This window comes from Cavia porcellus, unplaced genomic scaffold (assembly GCF_034190915.1).
Source record: "Cavia porcellus strain 051 isolate PalLab524CR breed Dunkin Hartley unplaced genomic scaffold, mCavPor4.1 scaffold_17, whole genome shotgun sequence".
NCBI lineage: Eukaryota > Metazoa > Chordata > Mammalia > Rodentia > Caviidae > Cavia > Cavia porcellus.
The window spans coordinates 2,743,755-2,764,671 of record NW_026947500.1 but is presented as its reverse complement, the minus strand read 5'-3'; the positions used below and the strand labels follow the sequence as shown (position 1 = coordinate 2,764,671).

The 20,917-nt window shown below is 40.5% G+C and overlaps 1 protein-coding gene across 2 annotated transcripts in view; it reads right to left on the bottom strand.

The window, feature by feature from the left end:
- The window catches only part of Samd7 (sterile alpha motif domain containing 7), a 30,218-nt gene extending 12,985 nt beyond the window's left edge, over window positions 1-17,233 (bottom strand). For both annotated transcript variants that reach the window (XM_063227127.1, XM_063227128.1), the window contains exons 1-6: window positions 16,998-17,233; window positions 11,640-11,766; window positions 10,297-10,418; window positions 6,661-6,739; window positions 4,605-5,227; window positions 2,681-2,802 (exon numbers count right to left, since the gene is read on the bottom strand). In XM_063227127.1, the coding sequence (XP_063083197.1) occupies window positions 2,681-2,802; window positions 4,605-5,227; window positions 6,661-6,739; window positions 10,297-10,418; window positions 11,640-11,740 (1,047 nt within the window). In that variant the 5' untranslated portion in view covers window positions 11,741-11,766; window positions 16,998-17,233. The remainder of the gene's footprint in view (window positions 1-2,680; window positions 2,803-4,604; window positions 5,228-6,660; window positions 6,740-10,296; window positions 10,419-11,639; window positions 11,767-16,997) is intronic.
- Between the last annotated feature and the right edge of the window lie 3,684 nt (window positions 17,234-20,917).

Sequence of the window (20,917 nt, the reverse complement as noted above, 5' to 3'; positions counted from 1 at the left end):
TTTGTATTTTCTGGCTTCAGAAACCATACTGTTAGTTACTCCTTCATATGGCTTTTTGGATGTCCCATAAATAAAATTATAAAAAAGAAGTGACAGAAAACAATAAGAAAAATTGATAGTGCTGTATTGTATTGTAGGAAAACATTTCACAAAACTCAGATCTGAAAAATATCAACTCTAGCACCAGTTAATAATAATACAATTAAACTTGTCATGGTAGTGTACAGCTGAATCCCAGTATCCAGGAGGCTGAGGCAAGAGGTTCACTGTGAGTCCAAGGCCAGCCTGGAATACAGACTCTGTCTCAAAAAAACAAAAAAAGAAAAAGCAAAACAAAAACCCCAAAATCAAACCAAACCGAAGAATCCCCCAATTAAACCACAAAGTCCTTTCCTTGCTTTCTTTTTCTTTCTTTTCCTTTCAAATGTAAACCAAAGATAATGATGCCAGATTTAGTAGGCAATGTTGTATTCTAAGAAAAATAGCTTCATTATATTTGTATTATAGCAAATTACCTGTAACGCGGCCATACTGTATATATGTTTTCCTTCTCCCTCTGGGTGACCTAATTGATATGTTAATCAATGCTCTCCTCTGTAAAGAATTGTAAAATCTTACCTAGTTGATATATTAACCATTGTTGCCCTCTACAAATAACAGATGTGGTGCTAAAATAACTAACAGGGGTTGTTAATTACTGTTTGACTTCTCTATTCTCTGCTAAGGAAACCAGGATGTTTTCCTAATTTAAACTTGTTTAAAGGGTAACTTGCTTGTATGCAAGGGTTGTTAGCACAACCCTTACCTGACCTTGTTCTCCCCCCCACCAAAAAAGTAATCTCGCCGTATTTCTGTTCTGTAATGCGCCGTACTGCATCCCCTTCCGCCTTCCCCCTCCCTATCTATCTAGGTAAGTTTCAATTTCCTGAAAAGCCATAAAGGCCTTAGGTTTCAGTTTCTGGTACCCCCCCTTCCCTATCCAGTGGTGGTCTGTCATAAAATGTGCCTGTTATAAAATGTGCTAATTACACTGTTCTTAAGAAATGCTTAACTTCAAAGAAATTACAGGAAGAATGTTGTGGCTTAACCCTAACCAATGCGCCTCCTCTTGTTCTGTAAGCACTGAAAGAGTTAAGTTTCAAATCCTTGTAAAAACTTAAGTTTCAGCTTCTTGTAACTTTCGACCCCTTCTCACATGTTAGTGCCAACGAGCTGTCCAGAGATAATTAACTGCCTCCCCCCTTCCACATGTTATTGCTAACAAGCTGTCCCAAAATAATTAACTTTCTACTTTCTTCTCCAAATGTTATTGCAGATGTGCTATTCTGAGATAATGCTTATCTGCAGAATGGGAGTAACTTGAAAGACAACAAAGGCTCCCGATGTTATCAGAACTAAGTGGACAGCTTTACAGTTTCTAGACTTGAGTCAACAGCTTACCAGCTCTGCGGGTTTTTTGTTTTTTCCCCCCTCTCCTGCTCTTAAAATCCCCTTCTTCAGTCTCTGGGGTACGAAGTCTCCAAATTGGCTACTGGAGGCTGTGTCACCAGGCCTGGCCTAAAATAAAACCTTTGCTCCCCAAATTTTAATTTCTTGCTTCCTTGGGTTTTATTCTGGGGTCTGAGCTATCATAGGCAGTTTGTTGCTTAAAATTGTTATTAAATCACTCAAAAAATGACTTCTGTAAAAATGTAGCACTGATACAAACTTCAAAAACTATAATGTATGGTTTTTGTTACCAACCTTTCCATACAATTGAGGCTGGTTTCCTTTCCATCTGTCTTGACAGATCTCTTTTTTTATATATATTTAATTTTCAGAAATATTTATGTACCAGATTGAATGATGTGTATGTTCATTTTTATGTATTTTTGCAGCACAAATATAGAATTTAAAAATAGTTAAGGAGCTGGAGATGCCACTCAGTGGTAGAACACTTACAAGTATGAGTAAGACCCTGGGTTCAGTCACTAGCACAGCAAAAATTAAAGTAAAATGACATGAAATTTCCTAATTTCTTTCTTTTCAGTTCCTTCCCTCATTGTCATCTTTAGAAGGCGTATAATATTTCTGTTATTTAGGGTGAATATCCAACAACTTTGATACCAAAGTGCTCCAAATATGTTTGTTGCATGTATGATTAAGGAATACAGCAACCATTTCTCATTCATTTAACTTTTTGATGCTAAACCTTCTAATTTTGGAATAATTCCCATTTTTCAGGAGTCTCAATGAGACAAGCCAAAGCTTAACAGTGACTTTCCTGCTCCTTTGATTTCAGGGGGGCAGCCAGGCCCTCTTTGTCCCTCAACAGAGGCTTGGGTCACAGAAGCGCCCTCAGGCACCTTCCCGAAAACCCCATCCTCATGGCAACCAGACCTCACTTTCTAGAGAACTGGGGACAGAAATATCGATCCAGGAGAGGCACCAGGAGTCAGAAACCTCTGGACAGTGACACTGAGAGTTCCAAAAGTCAAGCAGAGAAAAAAGTCCTCAGCCAGATGCCTGCAGTTCCCTATGAAGAGGATGAATACGCAAAAGGTCCAGGGAGATAATGATATGAAGGGGGGATTAGCAAGAATTTTCTCTGGGATAAAGCACAAGTCTGAAAAAACCTATTATGCAGGAAATCTATTTTAAACTTCCTAAATTTTCTGAAAATATTTAAATATTAGCTCACCTGGGCACAGTCTGAACAGCCTGGGAGGCTTTTGATGAAGTTGTGAACGTCATCTACGGTCCATTTCTGAATATCTTCATCCAAAGGAGGGTTTTCCCCAGGTAGAAAAAGGACATGTGTTCCTTTAAAACAGAAAGGCAATTACTCTGTGGTATAAAATTTCCAGAGAAAGGGAGTGCTTAGAGCACAGGTTTACATATGATTATATAAAGTTCCTCAAGTTCTGCCATCACAAAGTGTCCTTTCATGCATGAGAATTTATAATCTTCCCAGAAGGTACTTAAGAGTCATGGAGAGATTTTTCCTAAAAGTTTAGTTGGACATGATAGCGCATGCCTATAATCCCACCACCTACAAGTCTGAGGAAGGAGGATCACTGCAAGTTTGAGGCCAGCCTGGGCTACATAATGAGTTCAAGGCCAGGCTGAGTTACATGGCAAGACTTTGTCTCAAAAAAGACAAAAAAAAAAAAAAAAAAAAAAAGAAAAAAAAATTAGCTGCTGTGTTTTCTTTTCCTCCTCTGGAAGGAACCTCAGTGACAGCATCATTGTAAGAAAGGAAGAATTCCAGATTTGATGCATCTTTTCCCAGATTTCAAGAGAAAGGCCCTGTGAATCTCATAATGCTATTCTGTGATGTTCTGGGTCTGATGGTGCTCTTTAGGTAAGAATTTAGCTAACTCGTGCATGAACTCATGGGATCCTGCTTCCTTAGTCTCCTGAGTGCTGGGATCACAATTGTACACTACCATGCCCAGCTACCAGTTTTTTTTTTTTTTTAATCCTAGGAGAATATTCAGTGGTATTGTTGGGCAGTGGTAAGACAATGCTTTTAGACTAGTGTGGATGCTGGGACTAGGAGGCTCCAACAAGAAGCCAACCAGCCAGCCTTTCTGGTAAGCCATGCAAAGTCCGCAGCTTCCAGGAAAAGAAAAATCAGGGAGCTGAGAATCAACACCCCTGCCCCAAGCAACTTGCTGGTTTGGAGGACTGGCTGAGTTGATAGCAACTAAGATGCATAAAGCAACTGAATGCTTGTGTTGTTTGGTTGATTTTGCAGGCCTGGGGCCAGTGGTCTGAGCATCTCTTGGGAAGATGACTGTATGCAATATAGCAAATACGGGGGATTTCCTTCTGTCTTATCTTTGAAATTCAATGTTATTTTCACTGTTTTGCTTTGTTCTGGTTGTTTTGTTTTATTCAATATTCTGTTTTGATTGGTTTTATTCTGTTTTGTTTTTGGTTTATTTTGCTATACCTGATGGAATGGACAACTGTTGTGAAGGTAACAAGATATAGTAGCTATTGTTGTTTTCTTAGTATCCTGCTTTGAAGTTCTGTACCAATTTTGCTACTTTGTTTTGATTGGCTTTGGTCTGTTTGCTTTGTTGGATTTTGCTATTTTTAAAGTAAAAAAATAGATTAGATAGTGTCATAATAGTAACAGACACTGAAAGGTAAAGCCTCTGTTTTATTTGCTATTGTTTTCTATACCTATAAAGGGAGACAGAATTCATACTTCAAAAGCTCCTTTGTTTGTATTGAAAAATTAACAGTAAATTTAATTAAGAATTTAATTTATTCATGTCAGTTCCTTTTCTTGGTTGGAAGTTTTTATTACAAATAAATTTCCTTATTAGTTAAAAAAAGAATTTAAAATTCTGGTAGATATTTCTCACACTTGCCTATACTTACCTTTGTTTAGCCTTTGCTAAAAGTTCTCTATTTAACAAAAATACAGACTAGTGTCCCTAGCGTAGCTTATTAGAATTGATGTAATAAAATGATTTTAAGAAGAATTCATTCTAAATGGATTAAGATAAAGCAAGATAAACCAAGGTTTGACTCATAGCCTTCTATCTAACAAGGCAGGGACTTGCAGCCTGTGGTGAGTTGGGGCTTTGCCCCTGGCCCCAGACACTCACCAGGCAGACCCAGCGGAGGAACCGAAGAGCAAACCCTGCTCTTCTCACCGCCCTCTTCAGACGCCTGCTCTGCAGCCTCCTCCTTCCCACAGTCCCAGGCCTTTCCCAGGGGCGCGGAGTGAACACCCCAGGGTTTTTTAGGGGTGGGCTGGAGTGCTGCACAGGGGTTGGTGAGAGGTGGTGTTGTCTTTTCACTGGTTTCGCTTGACTTCTGACTGTGGCATATCTCAATCTCTGGACCTTTCGCGTACTCATCCTCTTCATAGGGAACTGCAGGCATCTGGCCGAGGACTTTTTCCTCTGCTTGACTTTTGGAACTCTCAGTGTCACTGTCCAGAGGTTTTTGACTCCCGGTGCCTCTCCTGGACCGGTATTTCTGTCTCCAGTTCTCTAGAAGGTGAGGTCTGGTTGCCATGAGGATGGGGTTTTCCGGAAGGTGCCTGAGGGCGCTTCTGTGAAAGTGCAGGTCGCTGGCAGGGAGCATGCTCCTGCCGTGGAAAGCCACTGGGCCAGAAGGGATGCCGGAACCATAAAGAAATGGTACCCCTAGGGCAGCTAGTCCCTTGGGATTCACTTTTTCCATTCTCCTTTGCTGGTAAATCGCATACATTTCTAGTTCTGATCTAAAAATAAAATAATATGTACATAACCGATAGAATGAAAGAAAGATGAAAGCCATTAGAAATGCCATTTTATTGCCTTCCCTGGGATAAATACCTCTGCTCTCCCTGTGCTCATAGTTTATCTGAAATTTGTTTGGTGGGAACAGGAATTCCCCACAAAGCCGGCAGGAAGGAGTCTTTAGAGGAAGATGTGAAGGTAAAGGGTTTGCCTGATCTCATACTGAGACTCCAAGTCTTTAGAAAGTTACTTCTAATAAATACCCCTGCACATTTAGCAGGGGTGTCGGTAATGCAGAGTATAGGTTAATGTTCAAAGAAATGAGGCTGGGGGTGTAGTTCAGTGACACAAGCACCTGCCCGGCAAGCACAAGGTCCTGAGTTTGATTTCCAATACCAAATAAGCAAAAATAAGCAAACAAACCAAAGGACTAGGAAGACATTTTAAAAACTTTTAAAAACAATCCTACTAGAACTCAAGAAATGATTAGTATAAGTCTCAGTAGTTGTCTGTCAATGTAAGTGGCTGAGGGGGTGAAGACTTGCTTGTGTTTTTGCCAACTCACTTTGCTTAACGGTCATTGAAAGAGTTTTGGCCCAGACAGGACACTGTAGCCAGTAAAGCCTTAGAGGCAAAACCAAGGAGCTCCATCTCCCCCACCCCTAGGAATTTACCTCTGGTGCCAAAAGAGTACCAATGGGCTACCTGTGCATCCCTAATGCCCCTCAGGCTCCACCCCAAACCAAAGCTACATGTATGCCTCCACTCCAGGTGTCCCACAGAGATCGCAGACCCTGGGGAGATGCCACGCCCCAGGGGTTGGGGGGGGTCTCTCCCCGCATTCTTAAAATAAAGGTCATTTATATTTCATACTTCTTATCTTTTCAGCTGCTGCCACAATTCTATCAGTCATCACCTGGATTCCTTAGGCATCAGTGATGAGAAAATGGACTGTATTCTTTCTTTCATCCTCAGGCCATATCCCAGTCATTATTACTGGGCCTTCTTTCCTTGGCTGTTACAGGTAAAGGCTACTCTTGGACTGATATTATTGTTTGGGCTCTGACAACGTAGCCTAAAGCGGGGCTGGAAAACCTGGCTCCTATCTTTAGGCAAAAATAAAGTCTTAAATTTAAGACAAATGCCAATATGAGTTTCACAAAATCGTAGCTGGACATTTAATTATGGAATATTGATGAACTTTTACTATACTCTCCATAATACCATCATTAGCTTTGTTATGTGATTTTTAATCTTGCTTTTATTATTAGCCAACCTGTGTAGATGTTCATATACTTCTTTTTGTATCTGCTTGAAATATTTTCTGTAAGTAATCACAGTGTGTATGACTATGTGTATGTATTCCATATTCACTTGTTACACATGGACATTTATTCTGTGAATAAATAGAAAATAAATAAAATGGCATCGTTACCTGGCATTATGGTGCCTTTGAATCATTTCATTCCTTCTGGTCACTGCCTTTATGGATTCAGATGGTACAATGCCCCAACCTTAAAATAGAAAGCCACCAGCCCACCCCACAAACAAATTAAAAGGGTGCATTTGAAAGCAAACACATTTTCCAGAATGATTTCAATGGGGTTGAGAAGCATTTACATTCTTTTTTATGTCAACCTTCCAGATTATCTTGAAAAACAACAGCATTACAGATTTCAACACTCTCTTTTTCCTAGTAACTACATGTTATACTGATTTCTTCTTTCTCTGGATTCTTAATGTACTTTAAAAAAATTTTTTTTTATTTTAAAGAGATTAAGACAAGAGAGGAAATAACAAAGCAGATCAGATCAGAACAATGCAAGTAACACAGCATTTTACCACAAGACAACCCTTAATTAACAGTAACTACCATAGTGTGTCTTTCTTTGAAATAGCTGAGCATAGCTTCATATACAATAGTATCAAGCAAAACAAAACAGTATAAAACCATTCAAGAGAATGAACACATTACTGGGCTTTCAGAACCAAATAGCAGAGAATGAACAATGGCTACTATATTATCTCATTTTCCATAGAAAATTTGTTTATACTATCATACCTAATAATATCCAATAAGATATTCCAAGGATTCTTAATGTACTTACAGTCTGTAATGGTGCTTTCAAACTATGTATGGTGAATGACCAGTTTTGAATTCACTCTTTTTTTTTTTTTTTTGAAACAAGGTATTGCAATATAGTCCATGCTGGCCTTGAACTCACTATGTAGCCTAGGCTGGCCTTGAACTCACGGCTCTCCTGCTACCTCAACTTCTTGAGTGCTAGAATTACAGGCATGTACCACCACACTTGTCTTAAGAGTTTGTTTCTTGTTACATTTCTTACTTATCATGGACCAATGCATTATAAAAATGCAACACAATTTCTAGGAAATTAAAAACAAGGACAAATGCAGGAAATGATTTAAAAACTATTAAAGATCTAAAATTTACTCTGTCAAATTGCTGTACTAAGCCCTTGCTCTCTCTTATGTGTTCAGCAGGCCAGTGTAGAACAGTAAAGTACAGAGCATAATAGTGGTATATGCAGAGTATACTTACAGTTTTGTTCAGTGATAGTTTTACATGTACAAAGCTGTTGTTCCTAATAAAAGGGTAAAATTATGGGGAGAAAACCTGTTTCTTATGCTCACTTCAGACTGACTTAGTTGAGCTCATTAAACTTCTCCCAATGACCTACCCTACAATGAACAATATGAGATCTTTTTAGAAATGAAGTTCTAAATCTTTTTAGAAATGAAATTTAGAAATGAGGTGATCTCTAGAAATCCTCTAAAGCTAAAGTTTTAGATTTTTATAATTCAATGGCTTTTCAATATTCCCTCTTAGACAGCTGGAACACATGAAACTCCTAACCCATGGCACACTGCCCATGAATGCAGAAAAAGTCCACGTGCGAAGTCCAGGTTGGAGGCACAAGGCTAATGATCTAGATTTTAGGGCCCTTTGGAAAGTGGACTCACCAGACCTATTTCAGACTTTTTCTCTATGCCAAGTAGGCATTATCAATCATAATGCTAGTTCAAATGTATTAATCCACTTCCTGCCTAACACCTCCATTTTTGAAATGGATTCTTGGGTTGGGTGCTATTTTGCTAACTTAATAGCTCAGTTTCTGTAGGGCTGAGGCCTCATCTGGCCTTCGTTGCTCTCACACCTCACCCTTGAGGCAGGAGAGTTGAAATGGCAGTTTTGTCTTCTTACGTATCCAAATGTTGGCCCTTCTGGTTTCTGTGTCACCCAGTGACTAACTCAGTAACACTAGCTTTGCTAGTCTGCTGACCTGTCGTCTGATGTTATGGGCTACCGACTATTGAGGTCTTGTTACCAGCTGGAGCATCCATCCGGGACCTGCTGTCAGGCCTACTTCTGGTAGTCTTTCCCTACTCCCCTGAGTGGGTCTAATTTCAGATCCAGGCCTGACTTGGATCGATGCTCTAAATGCAGGTAGAGTACATGCTATGGAAGGCAACATGTGCAATTCCTGGAAGGTCAGTCTCTTCACTGCTTAGGCACAAATCATGTTTCTTTTTTTTTGTTAGATTTCTCACTTACATTTTTTCTCTATATCCAATTCAGCGATCTCATCTCCAACGCTGTGAGGACATTCTTACCTCTTGGCCTCTCTTAAGCCTCACCAGTCTTGCTTTCATGGATATTGTTTTAACTGAATTGCTGTTACCAAGATCACTGCTGAGATCAGTGCCTGCCTAGCATGTGTGAGGACCTGGGTTTAACCCCCAACACTGCAGAAAGAAAAAAATTACTGATGACCCCCACATATTGTAAGCCTAAGGGTCTGTTCCCAGTCCTCATCTCACTCGCTCTGATTGCTCATTCTGCCCCTCAACACACTTCTTTCCTTTGTTCCAGGTCTGAATACTCTCCTGGTTTCTTCCTTCAGCTCTGGCTGCTCCATCTATTTCTCCCTTGCTTGTTCCTCTTCATCTTCTGGACTGTTCGCATGTCCCAGGGATCCTTCCCTATACTTTTTATCTACATTCATTCTATCGATGGTCTTATCTAATCTCAGATCTGCTGATCACTTCCAATAATATGACTGTAGAATTTTTTCTACAAGTACCCCCAACTTCTGCTGCCTTCCTGCTATCTCTGCTTGGGTGTCTATTTGGCATTTCAGATGTCCAGCTGAGCCTCCCACCCCAAGAACTCTGTTCTTCTTACATCCGCAACTCACTGAATAGCAATTTTGCCTTTCCCATTAATACAGCCAAGATGTTTCATGTCATTCTTTTGTTTTTGGTGATTTCTTTTGTTTTATTTTGAGACAGGCTCTTGCCAGGTAGTGCAAGCTGACCTTGAATTCACTCATGCAGCCTACGTTGGGCTCAAACGCATGGCTATCCTCCTGCCTCAGCCTCCTGAGTGCTGGGATTACTGGCATATACCACCATGCCTGGCTTGGTGTCATTCCTGATACCAGTTTTTTACTTCCTATATCCAAACTGTGAGAAACTCCTGTTGTTTCTACCATCAAAATATCAAAATAATTACAAAATCCAGCCATTTCTTAGTATTTCCTACTCAAGCCCTCACTATTCTAATCTTTTGTCTACTCAAATAGCCCATTAACTCCCTGGATTTTGATACATTAGGTTTACTCCCATCTCAGCAGTAGGAGGAGCCCAGTAAATTCTGTCAGACCATATCACTCCTTTTCTCAAATTCCTTAAAACTTCCCTTTCACTCAAAATAAGAGCCAGGTGCTCCCCAACACCACATGCTTTTGTTGTTTTCGCTTTGTTTCCTGTGGTGATGGGGATCCAACCCATGGCCTCATGCGTGTAGGCAAGTGTTGGACCGCTCAGCCTCATTGCCAACCAGGACACGTCAGATTTCCTTTCCTTACAACCACCTCTGTTCTTCATGTGTAGAAGACACACAGTAAATTCTTCATTGCAGAAACTATAAGCATGATCACCACACAGGTGTGCCTCCAAAATCTTGCAGTGAAAGCATGGCCAGTTTAACGCAGCTCTCCCAATCACTGCGGCTCTGCCGCCAAGAGGCAATGTCTCCTGCTCGTACCTGAGTAGCCGGGATTGGGCAGCATGTTTGGCACATTTGTGTTGGGTAGAACAGATGATCCGTATTGGGAAGGAACACAAAACTGTCTTGGATCAGTTGGTACAACAGAAGGCAAAGTATCTCTAGGGGGGAAAAGATACAGAAAAGTAAAATGAGAATACAGTGGTACAAAATGTCCTTTGCTTAGGCAGCCAGGTGTTCTGTCTTTCTTAAATGTCATATAAAAGAGATAATAGTGTTCATCTCTTTCCAGACTGAAGTATGAAAGTCCAGCAGTCTCTATGGTGAGAAAGGCGAGGTGGAAGGACTCTACTAAAGAAAGAACAATCCAACTGACAACAAAACAGAAAATAGGAAAGAAAAGTTTTAGGGATGTCTGGGGGAAACGATCCAGTCAAATCAATATGGGTTTCTGAGTTTTCATGACCAATATTCTATTCCAAGCACAATTTTTTCTCATTTAATGGATATACTTAGGTGGACTTTGCCATCTGAGATCAATGCCTGACTATTTGGTGGGCGGGGTATGGGACAATTTATGCATTTTGCCAAATTTCAGTGTCCTTAGAAGCCCAAGTTTACTTACTGTTCCTACTAGATGAACAAGAATAAATGATGTACTCTATTTTTTTCTCAGAATGTTAAAGATATTCTAAAAAAAGAGAGACTATTGCCAAAGTAAGCAACCAAAACACTTTCAAATTTACTTTTATTAAAAAGAAAGAATTACGCCAAGACAGGAAATCTAGGGTACCCAATTTTTATGGGCTTCATTGTCTCCCTCTAATTTCATATATTGAAACCTTAACCTCCAATGTGACTATATTTGGAGATAATGCTTTAAAGGAGGTCATTAAGGTCAAATGAGATCATAAGGTAGGGTCTTAATCTGATAAAGCTGTTGTGTTTTAAGAGGCTCCCAAGAATTCTCCATATTTGCACCCAGAAAAAGAAGGTAGAAGACAAGAGGAGATATATGGCTACAAGGCAGGGAGAAAGGGCTCACCAGAAGTCAACTAGGCGGTAGGGCAAGCCTGGACTTCCTCAAAATTGGAGAAATAAATTTCTGTTACGAAAGCCTTCCCCAGCCTGTGGCATTTTATGGAGGCGACCCCAGAAGGGTAGCACCCCATTTGCACCTGCACAACCTCTGTCTCTTTGGGAGAACCTGCTAGCTATTGGTGAGTGAGCAGGTCAGACAGGCCTCAGAGGGGGAAGCAGAGGCAGAAGCCGTGAAGATATGGCCAGCAGAGCAGCCTCCCTCTTCATCGAGATCCCGATAGAACAACACAAGGGTTCAAGATTTCCTCCTCGGACTGGATGATTGTACGGCAGAGAGATACCTGTCCACAACTGGAGGTCCAAACGGTGAGGGAATCAGTGGGATCCTCTGCTGCCCGGCTGCAGTCAGTAAAGGGTTCACAGCCATCACTGGATTTGTCATGGATCTCCCTTGCCTCTGACAGAGTTCTAAAAAGGACCAGAGAGGTACAAAGACAAATCACCCTGCTTTTTGTGAACTATGTGAATTCTTTTTGACCTCAATGAAGATCCTTTGTATTTTTACAACACTTGAGAAGACTGGCTACACTAAGATTTAAATTATATGAAAATCTTCTATAGGAAGCACTTGTATACAGCTGTAGAACTTACTATTTCATAAATGTTCCCTTCAAATTTGTTGTAGTCTGCAGGTAATACCATTCCACACTACATGCAATAGGAAAAAGAAACCAGCCTTGCAAGAGTCCAGGAATGTCAATTTCCTTCCTTACAACTTCTTTTGATTCTTATATTCTCAGAGGTGCAAACACATAACTTCTCCCAGATGTTCAGTCTTTGGAAAAATATTCCTATACAGTTGATAAGATTAAGACAGAAAATGAGGAAGGTGAATCTTCTTAATGGCTAAAAATATATCTATCTAGGGCATTTGCTGACTGCATGAGATTGTTTAATTAGTACAAGTGACCAAATTTCATCCAAATTTACAAAACATGTATTTTTGTAATTTACGTTCAGAACCTAGCTGACAGAAAAAAGGATAATCTTTAAAGGCATAATATTTGCCTCATAATTTTCTTGTTAATTATTACTGTTTTTGAATAATTTTAATTATTAAAAAGTACTAGTCAAAAAGTCTTTTTAAAGGGCTGGGGATTTAGCTCAGCGGCATAAGCACCTGCCTTGCAAGTAGGCGGTCATGAGTTCGATCCCCGGTACCGATAAAAAGGAAAAAAGACAAAAAAAAAAAAAAAGTCTTTTTAGCTTCTCCTGCATCTTCAGGTGTTACTGAAAGAAAAAGTCTGAGATAGCGATAATTTTTGTGAAAAAAAGGAGATTAGCAAGTAAATATTCTACTTTTCTTTACAGTGATCTTTCCTTTTTTTCTTCTTTCCTTTCTTGTGTATTTAATTTTTAAATACTGAAGTCATTAAAATATAATTGCATATTTAAATTGCAATCGGTACTCTAGTTTCTTTTTTCCCCCTTAGATCTAAACCTGGAACCATGCATGATCAAACTGGAAAGTCAAGTCCACAGACCACCTAACATTAGTTTTGGCCACTGATTTATTTTTTTTTTAAAGATCTTTCTGGGACGCTCTGAGAAACCTTGTGATTCATGTCTCAGAATTGTCCCAAATAACAAAAAGTGGCCTTGTATCCACTGATTTCTTATGGCCCTTGGTTGTGTTGACAGCATGACTCTATCACATCTGGATTATGCCTGACTTCACCCAACAAGCTCCTGAGGTTTGGAAGGACATCTTCAGACTGAGCTGCAGAGACATGCAGGGCCTGAGATAGTACATGACCCAGAACCCAGAAGACAGTGAGCGAGATGTGAGACAGAGCAGCAGTGCCGTGTGCTGCTGAGAGGCAGCACGGTCCTCCTGGAATGTTGTTCGGCTGGATAATCACAAATGCCTTCCCTCTGAAGCACCAGATGGCCAGGCATAGGCTCCGAATGCACTGTTTTCACTATCAATCACAAGCTCAGTGGAGCAAGTGGAGGATTTAACACTACCAAGCCAATGGAAAAGGGAACATCTGAGGCAAGTCTTATTTGCCATACCATTAAAACTGTCCTTAGTACCATTTCTGGCTTTGTTGTTTGGTTTTGGTGCTGGTGATCGAACCCAGGGCTTCTTGCATCTCAGGCAAGAGCTATATACCCCTCGGCAACAGGGACACCTCATTGTCCCACAAAGTGCTAGTTTATCCTAGGGCTACTCTTCTACAGGTATCTAGGTTTTGATACAAAATAAAATAACATTATCCACCATTATCATACTGCACAGAATAGTTTTACTGCCCTGAACTAAATTGTATTTTAAAGCAAATACAGCCAGAACACTTTCAGGGAAATGTCCTGAGGTCAAGAGCTCTTTCCTCTTATCAACCAGATAAATCAAGCTCTGAATTTATGTTACTCCCAACATAGACTGCTTCACTTCAGGGGTGCAAAGTTATATGATCAAGCAGAGGGGTCTTTAAACATTAACTTTCACATTTTCAGGGTATGGTTTCCATCTTTAGATACATGCAGACCAACTCTGAAGGAAGGTCACTTTGCTATAGCAGACGAGACACTCTTGAGTTAAAGGGCAGAGTAGGATGCCAGTTTTGAGGGCAGAGCGTGCCTGGTAATCCTAAAGTAAGGGGGTACAGTGGTGCTTAGGTCTGCATTCAGGTGGATTTTTCTGACCCAGAGCTCTAATCCTGGATGCTCAGCACATTAGGAGGATGAGGACTCCCTAATCTCTGCCTTCAGACTCTTACCCTCAGCAAACCCCTCTCGGCAGCACATAGACGATTTAGATAGTGCTAATTCTGTCTCAACTGGTTAGGGCAGTAAGACATGAACCTCATGAACCAAAGCCCTTGCCGAATCAGCAGATATTTACTGAGTGCTTGTCGAGAGCACAGTAGCCAGGTGCCAGTTTGAGTATATTTGTTTCCATGCTGTACTGTGACCGTTTATAAAAACCAGGGCAATCTGAGTCCAAAATCCTGAATTTGAGCCATTGTCTGTGTATAAAATCTTATCGTATGAAGCATGAAAAGTTTTATATTTAAGAAATAGATTGTAGAATTAGTTTCTACAATTTTGAGAAAAAGAAATGTTTACATTTATTAATAAGAACTTACATTTCTTAAAGGTAGATACATTAAAGGTACTTTATTTAAAGTATGAAAGAATCCTCAGTAACTTCAAATATTCCTTATCCTAGCTGTCCTGTGAGTTCTGAAAAGCGTATTTATGCTAAATGTGATTCACACTTAAGTATATTTTCCTTTAAAAAATAATAGATAGAAAACTAAGACTACGAAAACCAAGAGAACTGCCTAAAAACATTCCATTATCAAATACTTCTAGGAGAAAAGTTAAGCTGGAGGAACAGTGATCATGCTAATTTCTCATAGTGTAGTTAAAAGTGTGAAGCGATCAGCTGAGCCTTGTGGTACCTGCTGTAGTCCCATACTGTGGCAGGGTGAGGTAGGAGGATCGCAAGTTCAAATCTAGCCTGGGTAATTTAGCAACTTAGTAAGGTCCTTTCTCAAAGTTAAAAAAGGGCTGGGAATGTAACTCAATGAGAAAGCCTTGGGTTCAATCCATAGTGTCACACACACGGTGAAAAATCTTTTTTTATATCCAGTAAGGAAATTTTTTTAAATATGTAAAATAAAATTGATCATATTAGCACCCAAAATACATTTGTTAATTGAAATAGTTTATGGTAAGATTACATGAGAAACTTGGCATAAAATATTTGACTTTCTAATTATAGATGCATATGTTTCCTGACAAGACTACAAGAGAATCCTAAAATTAGTCTAAGTACTTTTTCAAATAGACGAAATTACACATTCAAGGTATCTTCACAATCCAAATGGTATCAGTCATTTATAGTAGGAGAAGTCACATTGCTTTATGAATCTGAGCGACTCAGGTCACCTGCGGTCCCCATCTGAGATCTGCCAGGCTTTTCCCCGTTCCCAGGAGATTTGCCCGCTGGCACACTCCTGCTCTGAGTTACTACTCTTGGGAGGTCCTCTGTCTGCCCCAGGCTAACTTCCTTTGGCTGTTCCCTTCTTTCTTCTCTACGCAGGTTCAGAATGCAGTCAGTTTCTATCAGTAGTTACATCAAACCACACATAGGCAATGTATGTGTGCACAACCCATTTTGTTAAGGTTTGGGCTGATAGCGGGTTTGGGGTGGGCATGGTGGTGTCAAAACAGTTAATTGAACATTAGACATCACTGTTAAACTTTCTTTTGAACAATTTTAATAGCTCAGGCTCTGGCTTCTCATAGTTTTCTTATCTTCTCTTTGATGGTACACCAACAACTCTAAAACTGTTCCTCCTACTTCATTTTGCACTGGTCTCCCTGCCCAGACTGCTCTGAGTAACACCTAGGTGGGCTTTCTACTCTGGATCTTTCTGTATCTTCCTTCCCTTCCCTTCTACACCGAGGACGAACAGTTTCAGAGATTTATTGTCTGCTGGTTTGAGTTACGCCAGTAACTGTGCACTTCCTCCTCTTCTTTGTTAATATATGTCTGCAGTACATACTGATTACCTTCACCATGGCAAGTTGGCACATGTACATACTACATCTTAATTCTTTTGACTTCTTCATTCCCTTTCACTTCATGTCCTTTTTAATACACTTTAGAAAGCAGAGGAAATAGGTATTTTCTCTGTTGTACTAGCACAGCATAAATTAAAATGAAGGATTGCTCTAGAATTAGGTAGCACTGTCAATTTAGACAGTTAACACTGAAGCCACGGGGAATGGTACTGAAGTCTATTTCATTTTACTAGGGACATAGGCTTTAGCACTTTTCTGAATGCATGTCACTTCAGCACATCCGTGGAAAGAGTGTCTGCACACAGATGGTTATATGCTGGACTATCTTTATTTCCTGCTTCTTTTCATTCCAGAAAGCTCATTGTCAATAGACACACCTAAGCCTTTTTGAAATGTCAAATTTTTGGCACATTCACAATTATTGTGATAAAAATATTTATCACAATTAAGTAGAAATTATTTATTTCTTTTTATTTGTGCTTGACATAATTTGCATGCTATTATGATTTGTATAAATTATGTTCACTTCAAAAAACTGTGGAGCAAAGTCCATTAGATATCAATTTGTTCATAGACTAATGTAACTCTAGAAGTACTTAAATAATTGAATTGCATATTAAACATTTTAGTGTTAAAGAATAGGTTAGGAAATAGCAACATAACTTTTTTCATGATTCTCACTGATTGCTCCTCAATGTTTTTCAGAAATTTCTCCTCTGATATTTCATAGTTCCCTAATCTGCAATAAGAGTATAACAGTAACAAACAGAAGTAGATACTTAGTCTATTTGGAGTTATTAAACACATATACAATTTTGAGTTACCTAAGATAGTAAACTTTCTTTTACTTGACTTGAAAAAATGAAAACTGAATCCTAAGGGTAAGTAGTATTTCTTTGGCAGGAGTGGTTTATCATCTTTACTTTTCATTAATTTGTCATATTGCTAGTAAGGGATCCAATACATTTATAGATTAACCTAAGTATTTTCATGTAATATAAAAAACATTCTTTTATTTTGTATGTGCAACATGGTGCTATGAGTAGCTAGGCTTCCTTTTGAACTAATCAATGTACAGATTTGTAGATTTGCATACTTACAGCTTCTATACAGACTGTTTTGGCCCTGCCGACGAGCGAACCATCTAGACCTTCTGTCTTCTGCTGCAGAAGCTCCTCAGAGACAAGTGAAGAGCACAGCTGACCACTGCTTCTGAAGGTGTCTTAATGAAGGCTAACCTTGCCTTAAATATAAATTCAACTAAGTTGATTAGTTCTATTTCATGACAGAAACTTGCCCTCTGATATCCTTTACAGATAGGCTAAAAGATGTTAAGCCCGAGGAAAGTGCACTGCAGGGTACATAAACCTGTCTCAGAGTTTAGCCCTGAACATAATCCTTCCTTAGCCTTTAAGATGCTTTGTGGGCATTCCCTTAATACCACTCTTCAAGTTGACACAAAAGCAAAATACTATGCAAGTAAGTAACACACTTTTGTTAGATGGAACTTTAAGCTACCTCAAATTTCCAACAAGCTTCAAGTGGAAATGTTCCTCTTGCAAGTAGGGGGGAAATGCTGTTTTCCAAAGAGCTGCAAAATTTAACAAAAAACAGCAGTCTATTTAAGGAAGAATCTTCTATAATTGACAACTCTTTGAATTTCAGACAGTGAGAACTCTTCACAGGCCACGAGCTGTGATCTATAGCAAAGAGAAAACGTAGAACTTTGAAAATGTGACCTGCTTTATTTGCTAGGGACACAAATGTAGCCTTGGAAAAAAACATCAGTACTTTTCTCCTAGTAAGGTATTAGTGGTAAGTACAAAGTAGGAATATAATACAAAAAAATCAAAGTTGCATTGCGAACAGCGCTTGGTCTTCCAATATGAAGATGGCATGCACCTTTGTCATGTTTTTATTTTTAAATTTATTTTTTATTATTTGGGATTACAGGCATGTACCACCATGCCTGTTACTGTAACACATTTTCATTATTGGCTGTTGAGTTCATCATAATGTGCTCTGGACCTTACTGTGCTCTCACTAGGGCCAGCACTCAATACCAAGGAGTGGAATAACTGACAGACAGACGCAGTGTGGCCTGAACCCCATCGCATAGCGGGTGCATTCTGAACACCTCCCAGCCTCAGTGTCTTTAAGGAAGAAGGGCTGGGTTCTGTTTTGAGAAGTGCAGGCAACGATGTGGCCAAAGGATGTGGAAAATTCCTTTAAAGTTAGCCATTCTGTGGTTGAATGCTTTGACACTGCCAGTGGGAGAACCATGCAAAGACTTTCTGTCCTTCGACTGCAGAGGATCTGTGTGTGAGGATTTGTGTTGAGGATGCTGAAGGTTCTTGGGAGAGATTTTTTCCCCAGCCTAGAATACTAGGTATAGTTGGATTTTTCTTGCGAAAGAAACACAAAACAAGATCTCAGGAATCATGAGACTCGTGCTTTGCTTCCTTTGCTTGGCTAGCAGAGAGCTCAAGGCCAAATTTGAATTTTTTTTTTTTTTTTTGAGACAAAGTCTCACTGTGAAGTTCAGACTGGCCCTGAACTCACTGCTGGCACAAACTGACCTTGAATTCACAGTGATTCTTTTGCCTCAGCCTCCCGAGTGCTGGAATTACCAGTGTACACCACAATGCCCAGCTACGGTACCTGCAGTTTAAAACTACAGATAATCTACGATTTTTATCTTATTTCCCAGAACTCCCAGAACAGCTTCCGCTGTGAGAGGGAGGCCAAGGCTACACCAAGGAGCTGGGGAAGGTAGAATAAGGGGTGGGCAGGAGAAACAGCAGCTTCCAAAAAGCTAAGACAGTGGAAATGTGAAAGGAAGTAGGAACTTCTGGCATTCGCTCAACACACAGCAGTCTGGCTATGCTGACTGTTAAAATACTGCATTTCTCCCCCTCTGGTTGCAAACCAACCACTGCTTTGACTTCCCAAGTGATCCACAACTCCAGTTGCTCCAGCCCCTTCTGAATACGCTCTCCTGGCAAAATGCTGAGGAGAGGAGTGGATTCTCTGAAAGTGAGGATTGCCAAAGGGAGAATGGAGCGTTCCAAAGGGCCCTAGCTATTCTGGGAACAGTTAAAGGAAGCTTTACAGGGAGAGGGGCTGGGGATTATTCGTTAATCATTCAGAAGTGTTGTAAGTTTGCACCCTGAACTCAGTACAAAGAAAAAAGAGGCCTCTTTCTTACAGCTGGTCCTGTTTCCCACAAAAGTGTGAAGGACGTATGAAAACCACGGTTAATCCTGTTAGTCCATCTGGCCAAATCCAAACCGACCCAATAATGTAGAGACCGTGCTTCTCACTAACTTAGTTCCTTCCCAGTTGAAATTCTCTCCTTCGAACGTTTCTCCGGGGGGCTTTCTTCTCTGAGCGGTGTGTGAGCTGGGTTAGAACCCGCAGTGTCCTCACTGTTGGGAGTGCAGAGGGCTCGTGTCCTGCCCTCTGGCTCACTCTTTGCCTCTGAGCTACATCCCCAGCCCTCCTTGTCCCTTCCTTTTCCAGGCACCTAGTAGAGCCCTTGCATTTCGGCCTTGATCCTGCTCATCCCCTGGCTTATGTGCTCCTTGCTGGTGCCCTCGGCCACAGGGTTATTTTTGCTGTGGGCTTGGTGACTCACTCTGGCAAGGTTCCCAGGTAGAGTCTTGGCTGCTTTTCTCTCATCCCAGGGAACACAGGCACTTCTGGGTCCCCGCCACACTGAATGGCCCGTCACTCACAGTCACCCAGCAAAGCTGGCTCTCGGCCTGGCCTTAGCCATTCCAGGCTGTCCCAGGACACATTGCTGGGAAGTTTTCTTCCAGGAAACCACATGCGAGTTGTAGGGCCGGAGCCATCCAGGGCTAAGCTCTCCCCTCGGCTCACCCAACACTGCCCTCTCTCCTGGACTCCAGAGTGCCCCTGGCTGCCCTGGATCCAGAATGCTGGCATTTCCTCCCAACAGTTCTGTGTGTGTATTGGTTCCTGATATGTTAACTGATGCAGCTGATCCAGAATAGGGTTACTCATCCTCCCTTTACAAAATCTGGTTTTAAGAACAATAATTAGCCATTGAAAACTCCATCCTAGCCTCCCTGATGACAGGAGTGTCACCCTGTCTCTCCTGGGACAGTAAGCCCACAACCCGCCTCTGAGCCATTTGTTTTTCAGTACTGGAGACAGAACCCAGGGAGCTGTACTGCAGATCTGTGTCCCTAGGGCAGACTCAAACTTGTCATTCTCCTGCCTCAGTTTAAGTGACAGGTTTGTGCCACGATGCCGGCTCTAAGGGGCACTTTTTTTGTTTGAAAACAAAAGACTTCCAGAGAAAGAACAGGAAACATTCTTCATCTGTACTGCTCTTTCTCTATCCAGATGTAGATGGTAATTATTTTCTGATACAAGGAAACTGGGATATACTGAAATCTCTAGTTCAATGAGATTGTGACTCATTTTCTTAAAATATGGTAACAGCTGGGTGTGGTGGCTCATGCCTATAATTCTAGCACTCAGGAGATTGAGGCAGGAAGATTGCTGTGAGTTCCAGGCCAGCCTGTGTTACATAGTGAGTTCAAGCCCAGACTGAACTACGTACCGAGACCCTGTCTCAAAAGGTAGCGAGGGCTGTTTCACTGTCTTTAATATGGAATAATCACTAAGACTTAGAAAGCTGTTGACTTGTAATAATACTAAAATTTATTTCCCATATAGCAGTGTTTTTAAAATATAATTTAATTTAAAATAAAATTTTTAATGGTTATAAAATGCTACACATTATGAGAACTGACGATGTGCTTTTCACTTCTATTTTAGAAGATGTACTTTTGGGCTGGGTATTTAGCTCAGCAGCAAAGCACCTGCCTGGCAAGTGCAAGGTTGTGAGTTTGGCCTCTCGTACAAACAAACAAACAAACAAACAAACAAAAGCTATACCTTTCTTTGGTGAGGAGCCAAGGACTTTTGTTTCTCCTATACGATTGCTCAGTTTTTCACGACTACAAAAATGTAATAATTAAGCTTACAC